Raw genomic sequence first — 18,111 nt, 5'->3', positions numbered from 1 at the left:
TATATAATATATATAATATATAATATATATATATATAAAGCGAAAATTTGCATAATATTTTGTTTTATGCATCTTTGCATATTTAAGGAGTGTAACCGGAATATTGTCAGCTACCAGTAAGTGTCCGTATCACATTTGTGGACTCAGCTTGCATTACGTCCAAGTGTCAACATGTTCGCTAGTGGGTGTGTTAGGTCATGAGTTTGAAGTGCAGTATGTGGTGAGTGTGACAAGATTTTGGTGTGTTATGTGTGTTTTTTTTTTTTATTTGACATTGAGAGGTAACTATTAATTTGGTTGAACCTGGCACCTCATGCGAATGACAACAAAGTAACAAAATGAAAGCCGACTAGGGGAAAATCCAAAGTCATCAAGGCCGCTGACTGCCTTTGAAACATGGCAGTGAGTCAACAGGTGTACAGAGAGAAAACGTGACTGGCGTGCGGCAAGTTGGGACTTCAAACGGAGTGCTTTAGTTTTTTTGGGAGCGTACAAACTGTGAGCCAGACACAATCAGGCCAGCAATTTTGCACAATGCGATTTGTGTGGGTGCAGAACAGACACTTTGCCCCAGTCTAATAAATGTGGCATAAATAGTTGAATTCTTTATATTCTAATAATTACGGTATGTTTATTTTGGTATTATTGGGTATTCTATTCTTATCTGAAGACATAACTAAGTGATGCTGAGTTGATGCGCGATCCTAACCTGGCAAGCGTCTGGGCACATCGTTGATGGAAGGCAGGCCCGTCCCTCTGCTGGAGGAGAGCGGGGCGGTGGAGTGCACGGAGGGGGACGCCATGGGACTCAGGTAGGACGGATACGTCTGATCGTACGACCACGGCGGCGACGACTGAGACTGACGCGGATCTGATCGGGTGCGGAGGAAGAAACAACAGCGACAAAACAATTGCATTATTGGTGTATGTGGAGGACCCGGTTTGAATCCTTTGGAGTGTTCACCTTCCAGGAGAACAACTTCCTGTTTGCCCTTATAATAAAAAATAAAATAGCAGCATGTAAACGAGCTGAAGTGAGGCGAGAAAACTTTTGTGCTCAATCGTTTTAAAAGTCCCCTCGATAGTGATTGCGATTTAGTATGTAGTTATATTTTCAAGGTCCTTGTGATTTGAAAATTATATTCTACGACAGATTTTAATGTATGATGAATTGAGTTAACCAAATTTAGTAAAAATGTGCATATTTGGAATGTTACCGGTGATTTGCGTCTGTCCCTGCGCCGTGAACGAGTTGGGCGCGGCGTTGAGCGCCGGTCGCTGGGCCTGGGCGGGCACCGCCACACGGACCCTCATCCTCTCCAGCTCGCTCAGGCGGTCCGAAAACAGGCCTGACTTTGGAGGGTCCTCCAGCTTCTGACGATGCCCTGAGGACGCAACGCAGTGTTTGTGAATCGTGACTTAAATGAGCTAATTGTGAATTAAGAGGACCAACGTGGTTGACTTCTTTTTCACACTCGAAGGCTAGTTCAAACGTTAGCTAAACTTAATCTTTACGTTTTTATGACAAATGATGAACTGACCCAGAAAGGTATTCTGAAAATCCAGTTAAAGCGCGAGAGACTCCAAGTCCTCCCGACTGCAAGAGGAAGCCGTCCACTCGTTAAGCCCAGGCCTGTTCGTCAGGTAAACAGAGTTTCTCACGCCATGCCGCCATTATCTCTACAGGAGTCGCATGTCCTGCCAAAAATATTCTCGCCTTGCTCTCTTCCTGCATTCCTCTGGCAAAATTCTGACACCCCTTTGTCACACTTCTCAGAGGCGTTACTTTTTAGCTCTATAACACGCTCTCATAATGGGCCTCAAAAGTCTGGGTCTTATTTTAAGATTATCTCTCAGGTGAGGACACACTGGCAAGGATATTGATTTTTTCTTGTTTTCTTTTGAAGCTGCGCAGTTATGTACCAGACGACGGCGGCATTCCCACCGCGCTTTGAGTTTGAGTTTATTCACGCAATATCCAAGACATACAACATGATACAACAAACAGTATTACACAGTCGGATGCGTGAAAGGTCACCCCAAGTAAGCTATTTAAAGCTTTTAATAGGGGGCCTGGTTTCCCATAAGTATCAGATATTGGCCAGATATCCTTACATTATGGACAAGAATAGACAATAACAATAAACACACAATAAGATACAACACACAATAAACATACGACAAATTAAACATACATTGATAGGATTGGATTTTTTAGATTTGCCTTGAAGATGGATATGGATTGCAACATTTTTAGTGTTTCGTCAAGCTCTTTGGCAACACTTCAGCTGGCCCGCTAACAATCGGCAGCGTCACTCACAATCCAGATGAACCTGCTTACGGAGAGGACGACACCTAACCAGGTCGAGCGACGCGGGGCGATAATTAAATCAATCAATCAACGAAAAAATGCCACAGCCCAAGTAGCCCATTTACAAATCAAATCTGTACTCTCTGAGTCAATCAACGATGTTTACTGCATTGTGTTTATGTAAGCGTTACAGATAATTAAGGCCTTTCATTTGAAAAGAAAGTCCCGGAAGTTAAGTCACAAGAAATTGCATCATCCAAACATCCTCCGACCACTTCACACTGCCCCCATCACATGTCTCACATTGTGGCCGCGGGGGCTTCTTCATGAATGCTAGCAAGTTATCTTTTTTGAATAACAACGGTGACGCCATGTGACTAACAATTAATGGATCTCAGTGTTTTTTTTTTTACCTTTACTTAAGTACAGAATTTGGATCTGTATTTTATTCATCCTTTCTTGTTGGGTGGACTTCCACCACCTGAAACATTTGATTGAGCGCAATTACACACTTTTCATGACTTCACAGAAAGTGTTTTTTTTTCCCGTCTACTGCAGGGATTGATTACGCCTTGTACACTGCCGGAGCCAAGCTTGTGTCTCGGCTGTTTTATCGGAACTCTGGTAAGGCTGCTGAGCAATGAGCCCAGGGTGTTTCAAAAGAAGCAGGAAAAGGGGCTGGATGATTTCACCCACCGTCGGGGAAAGTCCCCGACATTCCCGTCATCATCATCATCGGCAGCAGCAGAGATGGCTAAAGTAGCCACACTCTGTACAAGGGTAAAAATGTAAGGTAAAAAATGAATAGAAAGTGAACCCCAACTTGTGGTCTCTCGGGGCCAAGTACATTTGCGCATAGTGGAACTGGTCAAATGTACTGCAATTTCCTGTAACTGCCAGAAGATGGCAGCAAAGAATGCCTTCACTCTAAACGAAGTTCCTCAACTCACGTCAACATAACTCCATATGGTAACAATGCAATATTGTGGGAAGTAAAAGCAAGAAGTCATTTGAAAAATAAATCCGACTTAAAATCTACTCGTGTACAGACACAAAGTGCTTGTGCTTGGTTACTTCCCACCGCTGCAAAGCGGCAGTACAGATTAGCGATAGCGCCCTCGCTGCCACTTCCTTCCCTGCCCCAGCCGGCGGCCGGAAGCTAGGACACATTCGCACCAGATGTGCGACCGCTCCGTGGCCGCACATGCAAACGCTCGCTAGCAAGTAGTCGGAAGAACAGGGATCCAAGAGGACTTATTATTATTCTTCCAAGTGAGGCTATATGGCACGCTGGGCTAATCTGATCAAAAGAAAAACAGGCAGGGAGAATAAAGAAGCTGTGTGATGATAATTAATGGAGGTGGTTTCCCTTTCAAAGACAAGGCAACCATTCGTGTCGGGGATTTGCGGTGACAGCCCGTTATGCTCTGCTGCCGGCACTGACTTAGCTTTGCTCAGCTTTGAGACTAAAAAAAACCATCACAACTTTGTCCAGAATTGAGCAAAATAATGTCAAACCGAGAATTGTGGCATTTCTCTTAATATGATAAACTAGGCTAAGATTGGATCACCCTGTTTTTATGGTTTAAACCTTTTTTTATCTTTGCTGATCACAGCCTTGAGAGTTGGAAAAACAAGGCTGGCTTTGTCCGGAATCAAGGAAAATAAATGTGAAGTGGATGTAGTTGCGGTTTTGTCTTGATTTATGCTAAGCTAGGCTAACGGCGCCTTTGAGAAACAAGACTTCAAAAAGTACCTGAGCAGTGCTTAGATAGATTATTCAAACCAGTTGGAAAAACAAGCCTGGATTTGTGTAGAATCAAGCAAAATAAATTTTAAACAGAGACTTGTGGGTTTTACCTTGATTTATGCTAAGCTAGGCTAACGTTGTTGCAACCTCACCACTGATTTATGATTTATTTTTAAGACGGAAATCCTTTAGCTTCACACATGACTCCATGCTGCCGAATTCACGTGAAAACTATGAGAGAGACAAACAGTGGTGTGATGTCTTTAACTAGAGTTCTTTTATGCATGTAGACAGCTGGTCTAGTTTTACACGCTGCTTGAAGGCATTTGAGAACACAAGATGCCGAAGCTAGCTTAGCTTAGCACAGCTCAGACATGGGAGCTGCAAAAACAACCCTGGCTTTGTCCAGAATTGAGCAAAAAAAATGTTAAGCGGTAAGACTTGCGGCTTTTTCACTTGATTTATGGGGTCTAACGTCGCCTTACAGGAACACAGAATGGCAAATTTTATTTTAGCTTACCATTGCTTAGCCTTGAGAGTTGGGGAAAAAAGCCGGGCTTTGTCTAGGTTGAATCAAAAATAAATTTTAACCCGTCAGGCTCGAAATGTACCGGTTGAAACATGACTCACTGATGTTCCAGTCATTTCAGTTCTGTGGCTATCATCACATTTTTCACTACTGCCTTTTTCTGTACCTCTTTTTGCATAAAATGAAAGCGTATTTTGTGGCAGACTACGGCATCACTCCACATGTGTTTGGATGTTAATCATCCATGAATGAATTGACTTTTACTTTAATTTCTGCAGCCTCACACAGACCATTTTTATTTTCTTGACGTCATGAATTATTCCAGTGGATGACTACCAGAGGGGAAAAAAGTGGGGAGTTAGGCTGGCTCGGAGGCCGGGTGACAGCCAGGCGCCCGTCCGCCGTGGGGGTCTGGTATCAAGGGAAGAGGGATTGGAAGAAATGAGGGCAGATGATAAAACCAGAGATGGAGGGAGGAGAAGTGGGAAAGAGAGGAGGAGGGGGGAAAAAGAGGAAAAGGAAAAAGCGAGTGAAAAGGAGCCGTGCTGACTGCGGTGGAACGCTGCCAGACGTCTGTGTGGTCCAGCCAGGGAAGGGAAAACTCACACACACACACACACACACACTCTATACATTTATGTATATAGACGTCCAGCACAGCTCCCCAAGGCGATACTATGATTTCACGCACCAACACATTAGAGATGATTCAGAACGGGAGAGTAGAGATTTATTTTCCTCAAGTTTTCTGCCGCCCGCTGAATGACTCACTCACTCACTCACTCACTCACTCACTCACTCACTCACTCACTCACTCACTCACTCACTCACTCACTCACTCACTCACTCTGATTCAGTCGCTTGGCACATCTTCAAGGAACTTCACACAACTGACTGGTTGCCTCTGGAAAAGTCTGAAGGTTCCTTTTTGTACTTCTTATTTGCCTCCTTTCTTCTCAACCTACTCCCTTATTTCATTACTCTTGGTTTTTAGTTGACTGGTGACTCCAATTATATAATAATAATAATAATAATGGTAATAATAATAATAATAATAATAATAATAATGTCAAATTTTGGGGTCACCATTTGACGAAATACAGCAATTATTGTCATAAAATTGTCGAGTCATTATGTCACATTATAGACAGTAGATAAGTGGATTTGAATGCCTCGCTGTGTGTGTGTGTGTGTGTGTATGTGTGTGTGTGTATGTGTGTGTGTGTGCGTGTGCACGTGTGTCTGTGTAGGGTTAGTAAGTAACCGCTAATATGGTCTGCAGAACCACTGCCTGCTCACCAGACTTGTTAACACTCTGACCTCCACAAAACACACAGGCTTGCTTAGCCACAAAGCTAACTTTGTGTGACACCACAATGTTGTGTGTCACCTCTCGTGTGAGCATACCATCAATTTCAAAGTCAAAGTCTGCTTTATTGTCAATCTCTTCACGTCAAGACACACAAAACCGAAATTACGTTTCCTCTATCCCACGGTGACGAGACATAGTACACGATAGACATACAAGTAAACGACACTAAATAAAAACAAGAAGGCACAAACAATAAATAATAAGAGTGATGAATAAATAATAATAAATAACACAATAAATAAGAGGAGAAATAATAATTTGATTGACCAACTGAAGATTTGTCTAGAGGAAATGTGCGCATTTTGCTACCATTTTCGGAGGCAAACACACACATTAGCGCACTTGGGCCTGCGCATGACCAGTCCCCGCCACCTTTTAGCTGCAAATGACATTTAATGAGGCCTATTAGTTGTACTGTGCCTGTACTCTGCTAATGACACCATTAACATACAATCACACACTCCTACAACATGTGTCCGGACCTAAACACACGGACGCACGCACACACGAAAAGCTAAAATTAATGAGAAGAAAATGCTTTGAAGTAATGTGCATTATATCTATATGGACATTTTATTGCCAATGGATGCCTTGTTTTTAGATACATGGATTCAAAGCCTTTTAAGACTTTCAGGATCTCTGCGACTCTGCAACCTGAATTGAACTCAACCCGTACTGTCTAGTGCAAATACGTATGGGCTGCCTTATTTTGGTACCTTTCATCACTATTTTACAAAGCTTTCTTGACATAAATTAGTTATAGTGGAGTCTGATCTGTTGGCCACCAAACAGCGGCCTAAAAAAAGTCATGTGACGCGCAGCAGCAGATGCACAGGAAATGCTTTTGATCAAACACAGCGAGCAAAGGGTGCGTGTGTGTGCGAGTGAGTGTGTTCTTGGCAGCCGCTAGCAGCTTTCCTAGCGGCAAGAACGACATCGTTTGCTAACACGAGCGTCTGCCGGCTCCGCTATGTCCCGGTGCCACATGTGAGACTTGTTTGTCACATCAGTAATGATTTTTTTTTTCTTCATTTTCTTGGTGAATTCCCCAAGGCGGAGGCTAACAGCTGTGTGCCAGACCAGCTGGCACTGACGGCTCAACTATAGTAAAGTTTCACCCCCCCCAACTTCTTCCTCAGTTGTTTTTATTCAGCCTATTAAAAGGAGCTGATGCTAGCGTTCTTGCTAGCCGGTATGGCCTTTTAGAAATATGCCGCCTCACTGTCTTGGCCTAGAGTGAGCTAGTGTGGGAAAAGCGCTACAAAGTATTCCCCCGCTATGTTGCGGTTCATTTCGTTTGGGTCAGGGTCAAGTCAACCTTTAGCCTTTGCAATGTATTTTAGTATAATAGCACGGATGCTTATTGTTAGCCTGTCTATGGCATTTGTATGTGAGGCACGTGTACTCACGCCTGGGCTCTCGTGGTCCGTCCACTGTAACCTTGATGGCTCGGTGGTAAGTGGCGACTTGCGGCGGGTTGGTGAACACGGTGATGGTCAGCGTGAAGCTTTTGCCTGCAGCGACATCAAAACGACATCATGGTCATCATCAGCAAAGTTGACACGCCATGCGCTGCAGGGACAACGCGCCGCATTCAATACAAACTGGGCGTGAGGAGCTTAGGCGGAGGAGTCATGGTGGACAACGCCTGCTTGTGTGAGGGACTCTCGACAAGAGGACACACTATGGCCTTATGTGGCCTCTTTCCAAGAGTGAGTGGGCTCTTTTAATTGGCACTTCCTCTCTTTCACCATGGAACACGTGCTGTCGCATTTTGATATTTGCGAGCCTTTCAGTCATTACATAGATTTGGAGCAGCATTTTTTAATATTATGTTAGCATTTAGCTAGCAGTCTTTTGGTGGGGGCGTAAAACTATTTTGCGTTCCAACTTGCGTGGAAGTGTGTGTCAGCATCAGGAATGCTGTGAATCACACACAGGCACCAGGTCAGCAGCGCCATGAAGACTTGAAAAGGTATGCATCATGTAACCGTGGAGACGACCATGGCCGGGTGGGGGTTACAGGAAGCGGGGGCGACCCGAGAGGTTAAATGCGGCGACTCATCGCAGCAGCTGTCCATGCGTGGGCGTCTGCAACGACGACTGTAAACATGAATCCGCATGCGACAGGTGTGCGTCGTGATCAAGTGGACACTTCCGCTGGATCAACTTCCGACTGCTTCCTTTGCATGTTAGTGAGAGTTTTATCTAAAGTGAATCTTCCTTGAATTTTTGTCTCAGTGCTTGCATCGGTTATCGTCAAGTTCCTTAGTTTCTGACCAAGGTCAAAGCGGTATCCCGAAACTAACGCATCTCTCTTTTGAGGTTAGACTGCCACTCGATCAAGTCTAATGATGCTATCAACAGTATCCACTTACGCTAGGCTACCTGCGCTATCAATCGTGGCCGCCGCGGCCCCGATGTGTCATCAACATCGACGTCCTGCCTCGTCACCGTCGGCCGGGTATTCATTTCAGACACCTCGTAGTCTGATCTCTCGCCTCCGGGCTCCTATGTCACTTCCTGTCGCCAGATTCTGTGACATGGGTTTCCGCGGCAACAGGCCAAACACTTTGATAACTGGGCCGCCTCGAACCAAAGGGGCAACGACACAGGTGGTGGAGGCTTCTCTTGTTGGAATTATTTTTGAAAGAAGATTTACAATAGGTGGTTTTTGTGTGTCTTTACCTCGACCACTGCGGCCTACGAAGCGCAGGTCGTTGAAGCGCGCCACCTGGTTCTTCATCACGCCCGAAGCGTTCCGCAGCTCGGCCGAATAGTTCTCGTCGTTGCCCGCCATTACCGTCACCACAGTGCCGTCCGTTATGTCCCCTAGCGCCACCACCTGGCGGCAAAGCCACAAGCTGACTCAAAATCATATATACAGTATGAAAAAACAAGATGAAGAGGTGAAGAAAGTCCCCAACTCTGGTCTAATCATATTTAAATTAAAGTATTCTAACTATTTTAACTTACTCTTAAAGTATTTAACAAATGTTTTAAACAATTGTATACTAGATAGGAAACAATTTTCTAATGTTTTCTTCAAAGTAAAGACACTTAAATAATTTAAAAATAACTTAAATCTAAAAAAAAAACACTTCTATTTTTAAAACTAATAAGAGGTCAACTTTTTAGGTTCGCAGGCTAAAGGTTATTCAGGCTTAAACACACCCCTTTCAGTATGCTAACAGTTGCCACACCCTCAATTAAATAGAAAATCAAAACCATTAACTTTTGATTTTGTGTCATTTTTAACGCAATCCATAAAGAGGAACTGGTATGAAAACATTTCACTTACAAATGCTCATGCAATTAACTTGAGTGCAAATCTCAAAGCCAAACAACAATAAATATTTGCTGACAAATTAAATCAAAAGAAATACCAAAATTGAAACTTTTCTTTTAATCTGCATCGATTGCCAAGCGCTTTCAAAACACAAAATATGGCAACATGCCAACTCTCTGACAAGAATAATTATACAGCAAGCACATCTTTTGAGACACATCAAAATCCCTTCAAAGTCTGCTTTAATTTCATAACAGCAAAAAAAGCTTCACAAAGATTCTCGTTAAGATTCCTGGAAGGAGATAACAAAAAAGGCCCCAGCAGCTGCTAAAACTACCAGACAGCAATAAAAGGGCTTGTTCAAAAAAAGAGCAGCCAAGAAACATATTTGAACACACTGACATTGTTTGATCCGTCCTATATCTTTGAAAAGACCCTTTCATATATATATATATTTTAAAAGAAACACCAGCAATAAGTTTTAAATGAGTTTATAACTAAAAACAACATAACAGTTTTATTTTTTATTTAATGTAAAGTACTGCTTGAAATGACATTCTTGGCATTCTCTCCCCATTTTATACTTTTGTGCCAAAATGACAAGTACAATTACTTTTATCTAAGAAATCAATAATATTTCTTATTAGTGACATTTTATCAAGCAAAATTGATTTCCGCGTTTAAATGACAAAATATTAAGCAGTACGTGTCCTCGGGTCCTTTAAAATGTTTTAATATATATTTTTTAAAGTAAAATCATGTTAATTTGGACTCACCTTGAAAGCGACGGGCAGAGTCTTGTTACATCGCCAGTGCGACGGAAGCACGGAGCACAAAAAGTTCGGGCTGTCGGTGCGCACCAGCTCGGCCGGATGGTCGGCGATGATCTCGGCCATGCTGCGGTTCTCGTGGGCGCGCAACCGGGGCACCACCGCGGTCGCATCAGCCTGCCCGCCGCCGCCTCCTCCGCCACCTCCGCCGGCAACCGGGGAGCCTACGTCCGTCATTTTGCCCGCAAGCGGCTGCAGGCTGCTGGACGGTGGGCTGAACCTCCGGCTGGCGCTCGGGTCTACGGGGATGCGCATTACAAACAACGGCGCTGGATTAAAACTCTATTAAATGGAATAAAAAAAGATACATGGAAGGGGGGGGGGGGGGTTAAAGTTGCGATCCTTCCTCGGTAGCACCGCGAGTGAGAAAGCCTCCTTTCTCCCGGGCAGGAGGAGAAAAACCACGCGTGGGGAGTGTGAGAAAAAGGAGGAGGAGGAGGGTGGTCGTGGTGGTGAGGGTGGTGGTCTCTGTGGCTTCTTGAAAAGTCCGCGAGCCACCACTCGTGGGGCTATAAATAACTTCAAATGGGCTTCCACGCGTGGGGGGCTTAAGAAAACGTTTAGGCGGCTTCCAGGTGCGTCACATACAAACTTTTATGTACAGGTGTGATCTATGCCTTAGAAAAAAAACAACAACACCTCAATATGAAATTAATCATTGCAAACTATCGCAAAACAAGAAAAATCTTTTGCCGTATCTCCTTTACACGCGTGCGTGGGAGGCGGAGAGGCTTCTTCGTGGAGCGCGTGTTACCGTCCGTGTTTTTTTAAATAGCTAGTATAAACTGAGGGGGCGTTACGCCTCCCACACACGCGTGTACGTACCCGCATGAGCCACGGTGACGACCACAACAAAATCATAAGAGCGCGCAAGAGCACCGTCCTCGGAGCGCGTGTGTTGCGTTCACGGAGCGACGACAGTGTGCGTTGCGTTCAGGAAGCGTTTCGAGCGTGCAGGCGCGCGTGTGTCGTGTTGACTGAGGAGCGATTCGATCCTGTTGCGTGCACGGAGCGTCCTCAGTGAGCGCGTGTTCCCGGAAGAGTCTCGAGTCGCGCGTGTGTGGCGTTCACGGGGCAACACAAGTGCGCGTGTTGCGTTCAAGGTGTGTGTGTTTCCATGTAATAAAAAATGTCCTGAATTTATTAGGCTGCTGGATATGTCTATGTGGATAAAAAATGAGAAATGGAAACTTACAGAAAAAAACTCAGTTAGTAGCGGCTATTAATAATTTGTAAAGGTAACTTAGTGAGGGTTTTTCAGCATCTTAACTAGGATGAGGAGGAAAACAATAATAAAAAAAAAAAGATTAAATGGAAATAATCAAAGCATATGTTTACTACAAGTACTAGTCATAGTAGTATGACTAATATTTGTACTAGTTCTACTGTACTTTACACAAGAAAACACACTCATATTACATACATTTTGCTCCCATCTAGTGGGCAAAAGCATACAATAAATACATTAAATTGAAAATATATTCAAAAAAGGTTATTAGAGAACTAAAATATTTCAAACGCTTTAGATGGGCAAAAAAGCCACATTGGAAAAAAATATTCCCAATTTTCTTTCCCAAATTAAATCTCAAAATAAATACATACACTTTTTTTCTTTTAATAAAAACTATAAAGTACAACGTTGTCAGTTTTTTAACGTAAAATACGGACAGTGTAAACTGAGTAATACTTTGTATGTGTGTGTCTACTGTAGAGGGCATCATTGGCCCTCTGAGAGGCTCTCATTCATTCTCATTTGCCCAACCCCCTGATTAGACATCAGTCTCCAGTCAGTCTCCTGGCTGCCACATCACACACACACACACAAACACACCACACACACAAACCTATGTGTGTGTTTGTGTCTGTGTGTGTAATGCCACTGCTGCTTTTCCACTGAACTCCACCAAGTTTTATTGCAAGCTAGCGCTTTGATGCTTCTAAAATAAGAGCCGAACATCAGGCATTTTGAAGGTGGAATAAGATTAGAAAACATTTTATTGCTCCTTATGGAAAACACATACTGTGTGGGTGTGTGCGTGAGGGACAGCCACCCATTCAAATAGGTGACACTTCACAATAAGAGACCATAACAAACTATTTTAAAAATACTTTCACCACTCCCACATATGTTTAACAAATTTAAAACATTTTTTAAAGTATTGTTTAGCAGCTGTTCTCAGTAGCTCTTATTGTCATTTTCAGGAAACAGTTCTGCTCAGCATGTTGATGCACAAAGTGGTCCGAGAATAAAAGCACTAGAAAGACTCTAAATGGGGATTTTTTTCTGTAACCCACTACCCCTGTAAATTAGCAGGAATCCTACATAGTGATATAGCGGGGGGAATACTGAAAGCACTGACACGCATCTGGCACGTGGTCAAGCCAACGATTAGGTTACATTTCCCCCTCCACGAGCCCGAGGCAGCGGGAATATGCTTCATTTTGTCCTGACGTTCCAAAATGTCAGCTCACGCTTCGCCGACGGATGCACGCGAGTCGTCGGAATTATTTCTGGAATAGAGATAAACTCCAGGCCCAGAGCAGGAGGCACGCAAAAATTTAGTTGGAAAATGAGCTACAAAGACTCAGAAAAAATATGACATTAGCATCAAAACCAGAATTAAAGTATTCATGTTTTCACATGTCACGACACAAATGCTAAGTACACGACAGCACAACAGAGGCCAGGCTTGTTTTTAACCATCGTCATCATCGAGGGGAAAAGACGAGAGGATTAAGGCTCCATTTCACAGCGGTGCATTTTTCAAGACCCTTAATTACAGCTTCTTGGAGAAGGCCGCCGACGAGGCTTTCGGCGAACAGAGATGTTTCCACGTTTGAGAAGACGCCTGCCGGCCCCGCCAGGTCCGGGCTGCGGCCAAAACCAGCCAATCAGCCGGATAAAAGCAGGACGGGGGAAGGCCGCTCCGGGAGTGAGGCTGGCAACGGAGATGGCTGACCTGCCCGAGGACAACAAATGACGGTGGCCAGTAACCTTACTCTGGATGACCTCATGGCGGTACGGATCACAGCTAAGCCCGTATTTATTGTTTGTCAACGGGCCGTGACATCATCTAAGGGTCTCTAATATTCCACTCAACCTCTTCAGAGAGTACAAAGCACTACTTTTGTCTAAATGAAGGTTCTAAACGCATTTAAACCCTTTTTTTTTTTTTTATCCAAGATGTCAAATCATTTCATTTCATCAAAGGAAATCCCGGCAGTTTAATGCTAATATAAATGCGAAAGCCATAGACAGGCTAACGGAAATGAACACAGATGTTAGGCTAATCAGAAACCTTCAAGCAAAGTCGTTTCTCTTTTGCTCTGTGCGATTGACAACTATTAATGTTGGGACAATTAACGTTGGCGACAGGGTAAAACGAATGATGGAAATGCGGAGCGGGCGGGTAGTAGCAAGTGAGCGAATAAAAGGCGGCAAGGCACGAGGGAGTCACGGAGGCGGGTGGGGGTACGAGGACAATTTCCTCTGGGCTCTTACTGCTCTGACTGTCTGCCGCCTCGCGCCTTCACGGAGGTCTCTAATTGACATCACTTGTAAGGCACCAGAGAGGAACTTCTGTGGGCTGGCAGAGAAAATAAAGCAGCGAGACTTGAGACAGTTAAGACTCCCAAGGACACATGCGAGGAGGGGGGGGGGGGGGCATGTTAGTAATACGGTTTGGATTGGTTAATCCTAGTCCGGCTTGCGTTTATAAATGGGGTGGGTGATTGCCAATCGAAACCACTTTGACGGAGAATCATGGCAAAATGGGTTTGTTTAAAAAAAATCAAATGCAGCCCTTGTGATCAAAGGTCTGCCAACTTGTGGGCTAAAATGAACCGTGACAAAAGTGTTCTGAAACATGGGACAGGACACTTCTGATCTTTGGGCCTGTTCACCATGGAAACAGCCACTAACGTGTTCTGGGTATGGTTTGTGGATGGGGTGACAGTGCCTGGGTCGGCGGCCAGAAACATGCCTCTCCCCTCCATTAAAAGACGGGATTTCAACTTTTCCGCTTTTGCATGCAACCGAATATCTTCACAGCCTTGAGGCGTTTTGGCCCATGCCGCTCTCTATGCAGCCTTTGTGTCACCCGCTATACTATTATTAGCCCTTCACTTCACTTCAGCCACACCAGCCATCAAAATCTACCCGGAGCCGCCACACTGTTGGCCCAGAGTGTCTTGTGTGCTTTTCCCTTCCATCACTCAATCACGTTCAGTTCCAAACCAGCTTTTATCACAGCACATTTTGTTTTGCTCTTAAATACGTTGAGTGTCCAGTTGGACTCAGAGCTGCCCGGCACTTGAAAACCGTAACGCTACTGTACTACGCAGAATTGCCTGTAGACTCATCTGCAATATAGCGAGGGGCACAAACAATGGACCATGACAAGGCTCAATGGACAACATAAATCAGACAAGGAGCCCACCCTCCTCCTCCTCGAGGATTAGCTTGAGGGGAAATGCGGCATATCAAGGAGCGCAACGGGGAACCCTGGTACAAGAAGCGTTGTTCTTGGACGCCGAGCCTCCGAAGGTGCTAAAGACAATACAGACGTTCGTTCCGGGCCAACATTCCGCTTGACACGTTTCTCCACTTTTCCGCTCCTCTGTGCGCTTCGAGCGACCCCGCTTCCTCTCCACGCACGAGTATCCAAATATTATGAGTACATCGGCAAAGACACCCTGCCCTCGTGTTATTTGAACTAGCGTTTCTTCGGGCGAGGTAAAACTAACAGCGGATTAATCGGCCGCTGTTTCTCTCGTGTTGATCTCGGCGCCGTTCTGTCACGAGCGGGGATGATTGATGCGACGGCGAGTGATTAACGAGGCTCGGGCGAGGGGGATACTGCGACCGTGGGGACGCCGAGCGCCTCTCGCCGGAGAGCTATCGGTTAGCTCGTCCAGGTTGAGGGCACGTAGCAAAGGCCAGAAAAGACAGAAAGAACGATAGGCTACTATTATTATTTTTAATAGTGGTAAAATATTAGCAGTAGAGTTGTTGATTCAAGAGTTCTCGCGTGATTTTAAGGAGTCAATAAAAGCTGGAAGACATTTCCATTGAGAACGGACGGTAATGTCTCTGTTCTAGAGGGTTGACAGGGGTCCAATATTCTAAAATAAAATTAAGAAATTTCGTGGGAATATTTTTTTTCATATACCACACACAGTCCCGACAGTAGAACATATTAGAAAAAGGCAGCCTGAACTGGCTCCATATGAAATGTGCCTTGGGAAAACTTCAGGGGAAAGAAATGATAAATAGGAAAGTGAAGAAGGGCTGTGAAAAAGCGTCACAATCAAAATCTGACAAACAGGAAATAATAATAGTAATAATGATGATAGATCTTTGAGGGTTTGGATCTCACAAATGACATTCGGGCCGAGAGCCACGCCGCAACGCTGAACTCCGCAACCTAGAGCGCCGGTTTTCACGCCATCGCTCGAGTACACGAGGGATTTTGGTCTGGACCAAGTGTGAAAATGGCCGACAGCCACGTTTTCCACCAAGTGGTCGATTTCAGTTTGCCAGGGTTCACGCGGGTAGATCCTGAGCTGATCCTGATTCTGGATTACCTTTGAGCTGAGAGATGGCGAATATCAGCATTAGCATTAGTTCCTTACACAGGATGACAACAGTGCAGCGAGATTCACCAGTAACAAAGAGGTTGCCTAACATTTTTGGAACACAGCCGGCAGTCAACGAGTTAATCATATCGGGCGGTGAAAAAGTAGCGCTACGGCGCTGGTGTCTTTTCTCATAACATTCCCGTCGGCTGTGCTCCGACGCCAGCGAGTCCCAGCGGGAACATCATTGTCAAACTTTGCGCTTCTCAAACATTTCACGCTGTTGTATGATGGCAGCGGCTTTGGCGGGATGCGGTCGCGAGCTGACACTAAAATTGCGCGCGTGAAATACGACCGGCCTTAAATCTCCCGAGTTAGATTTCTTTATAGCCTCGTAGATCACGCGTAAAATCTCAGGAGAACGGGGAGGAAAAAAAAAAAAAGAGTTCCCGTGAACGGTCGTCGCTCACCGACGGACAATTGAAGGATCCGTCTTGTCTTTCAAACAATGCCAGTCAAATGCTTGACTTGCTGCCGAACAGACTTTCAGGCGACGAGCAGACAAAAGAAAATGAGCAGATTGGAAAGATTTCACATTATTTTCACATATTAGTATTTACTATAACAGTATTGTTATTATTGATGTTTTTGTTATTAAAACATGACGTAACGCGCACGTTTGATGAACCACAACCAAAGACGATCGCACATTTGACATGAATATTTTGACGGCCATTTTGTAGTGGAAATGCGGTTAGAAGGAAGAAGGTATCCATCATTCTTTGCGCCAGAGGATGTTCTTTTCTCCCAAAAAAAAAAAATAATCACGGAAAATTACAGTTTATCACTGCCAGGAGCTGTAAAAAAACGAAACAAAAAAAAACAAAAAAATTAAAACCGCAGTCTGCTTTTTCCTCACGCTACGCACTCACGGGACACAACATTAGGTACACCGGGTGTGTTAGAACATCTTTATGAAGATAGTAATTGTCCATCATTACCGTTTTTTTCCATGTATAATGCGCCCCCATGTATAATACGCACCCTATAAACGGCATGTCGATGCTGGAAAAAAGCCTGTACCCATGTATAATACGCACCCAAATTTTGACTCCTACTTAAGTCCGTAAACGTAAAATTATTTCAGAAAAAAGAGATCATCTTTGGGAACAACCTGATGTTATTCTGCCGGTCAGTATCACTGCGCATGCGCTAGCAAACTCGATAGCGAAGAAATGTTTCGGATTTGTGTAGGGTATATTGTGACAGCAAACGAGCAGGTGATCGAGCAAGCGTCTGATACGAGAGCATTGTGTTCGTATGGAGCGTGTTTGAAGTGAACAGCAGAGAAGAAAGCCCATCTGTAATGGCGGCCTCCGTATGATATCCGGATTAAAAAAAATTATATATATATATATATTTTTTTTTCTACCCATGTATAATGCGCACCCCAGATTTTAGGACAATAAATTAGTTAAATTTTGCGCATTATACATGGAAAAAACGGTAATTAATTTTGATAACAATATCGTAATATAAACGTTTAAAAATAATCTTGTTTATGCTTGATTTAGAAAAAGCATTTATTCTAATTTTGGGAGGGGGTGATGGCGATGAGTCAGAATAATGAAAGACATTTTGTAATCAGGGCTCTTTGATATAATTAAGACCTCTCAGGCAGCAAACTTCACTACAGAGAGCAGGCCACCTTTCACGTATCGCTTGTGTTGCACTTAAAAATGTCAGCATTAACATAAGCTCCCTGTGTTCATCTCATGTAAAAGGTCATAAATAAGCAAAAATCTCTATTTGCATCAGTAGTGTCAGCAAAAAAGATTTTTTGTTTTGTGTGAGACGAGACAGAGCGCTCCAAACAACAAATGTGACAGAAAAACAAGATGGGGGGGCAAGAGAGGAACATCGGCGGCGGCGCTAGACATGGCATCTTAAAGTTCCATCAAAAGCATCTGTCACTCTGATCAAATATGCCCGCCTTCTCCACCTTTTGCTCATTCAGCAGCAGGAGAGGTAAAAAGCGAAGGCAGACCTAGTTCCCGTCGGGAGCGGCGCAACAGTTGAAGGAGCAAATAAAAAGAGCAGACAAACAAAGCCGACTTCACACGACAAACAGCGACCATGTCGCAAAAAGCGAAAGATAAGGCGGAATTATGACAAAGGGGGAAGAAAGTATCTCTGATGTTTGGTAAGTTGCACGGCAAGCAGAAAACGCACAAAACTTCAAGATTTTATTGCTGCAAACTTTGAAAACATTTAATGCATGACTTATTATTTTTTAAGGCTGCTTTATTAAAAATTTAACACCTCACTAAGTACCAATAGCTGTTGGAGATATTATTAAAATCAATAATATATCAGCTTTGGTTTTAAAAAATGCACTGATAATTCTGAGATGTTAAATAGGAAAATTATTTGTTTTTTTACAGGGAATCCAG

The 18,111-nt window shown here is 43.9% G+C and overlaps 1 protein-coding gene across 4 annotated transcripts in view; it reads right to left on the bottom strand.

Annotated features, from left to right (window-relative positions):
- Nucleotides 1–18,111, bottom strand: part of runx2b (RUNX family transcription factor 2b) — a 32,209-nt gene that overhangs the window by 3,469 nt on the left and 10,629 nt on the right. For 3 of the 4 annotated variants that reach the window (XM_061270810.1, XM_061270809.1, XM_061270811.1), the window contains 5 exons: nucleotides 10,028–10,320; nucleotides 8,651–8,807; nucleotides 7,372–7,476; nucleotides 1,218–1,385; nucleotides 710–871 (listed from right to left, as the gene is read on the bottom strand). In XM_061270810.1, coding sequence (XP_061126794.1) covers nucleotides 710–871; nucleotides 1,218–1,385; nucleotides 7,372–7,476; nucleotides 8,651–8,807; nucleotides 10,028–10,320 — 885 coding nt within the window. Of the gene's footprint in view, nucleotides 1–709; nucleotides 872–1,217; nucleotides 1,386–7,371; nucleotides 7,477–8,650; nucleotides 8,808–10,027; nucleotides 10,321–10,906; nucleotides 11,141–18,111 lie in introns of those variants that run through there. The other variant, XM_061270812.1, reaches the window with a different exon arrangement.

The sequence above is a fragment of the Syngnathus typhle genome, linkage group LG22 (genome assembly GCF_033458585.1).
Source record: "Syngnathus typhle isolate RoL2023-S1 ecotype Sweden linkage group LG22, RoL_Styp_1.0, whole genome shotgun sequence".
Taxonomy (NCBI): Eukaryota; Metazoa; Chordata; class Actinopteri; order Syngnathiformes; family Syngnathidae; genus Syngnathus; species Syngnathus typhle.
This window is presented reverse-complemented; position numbering and strand designations above follow the sequence as displayed.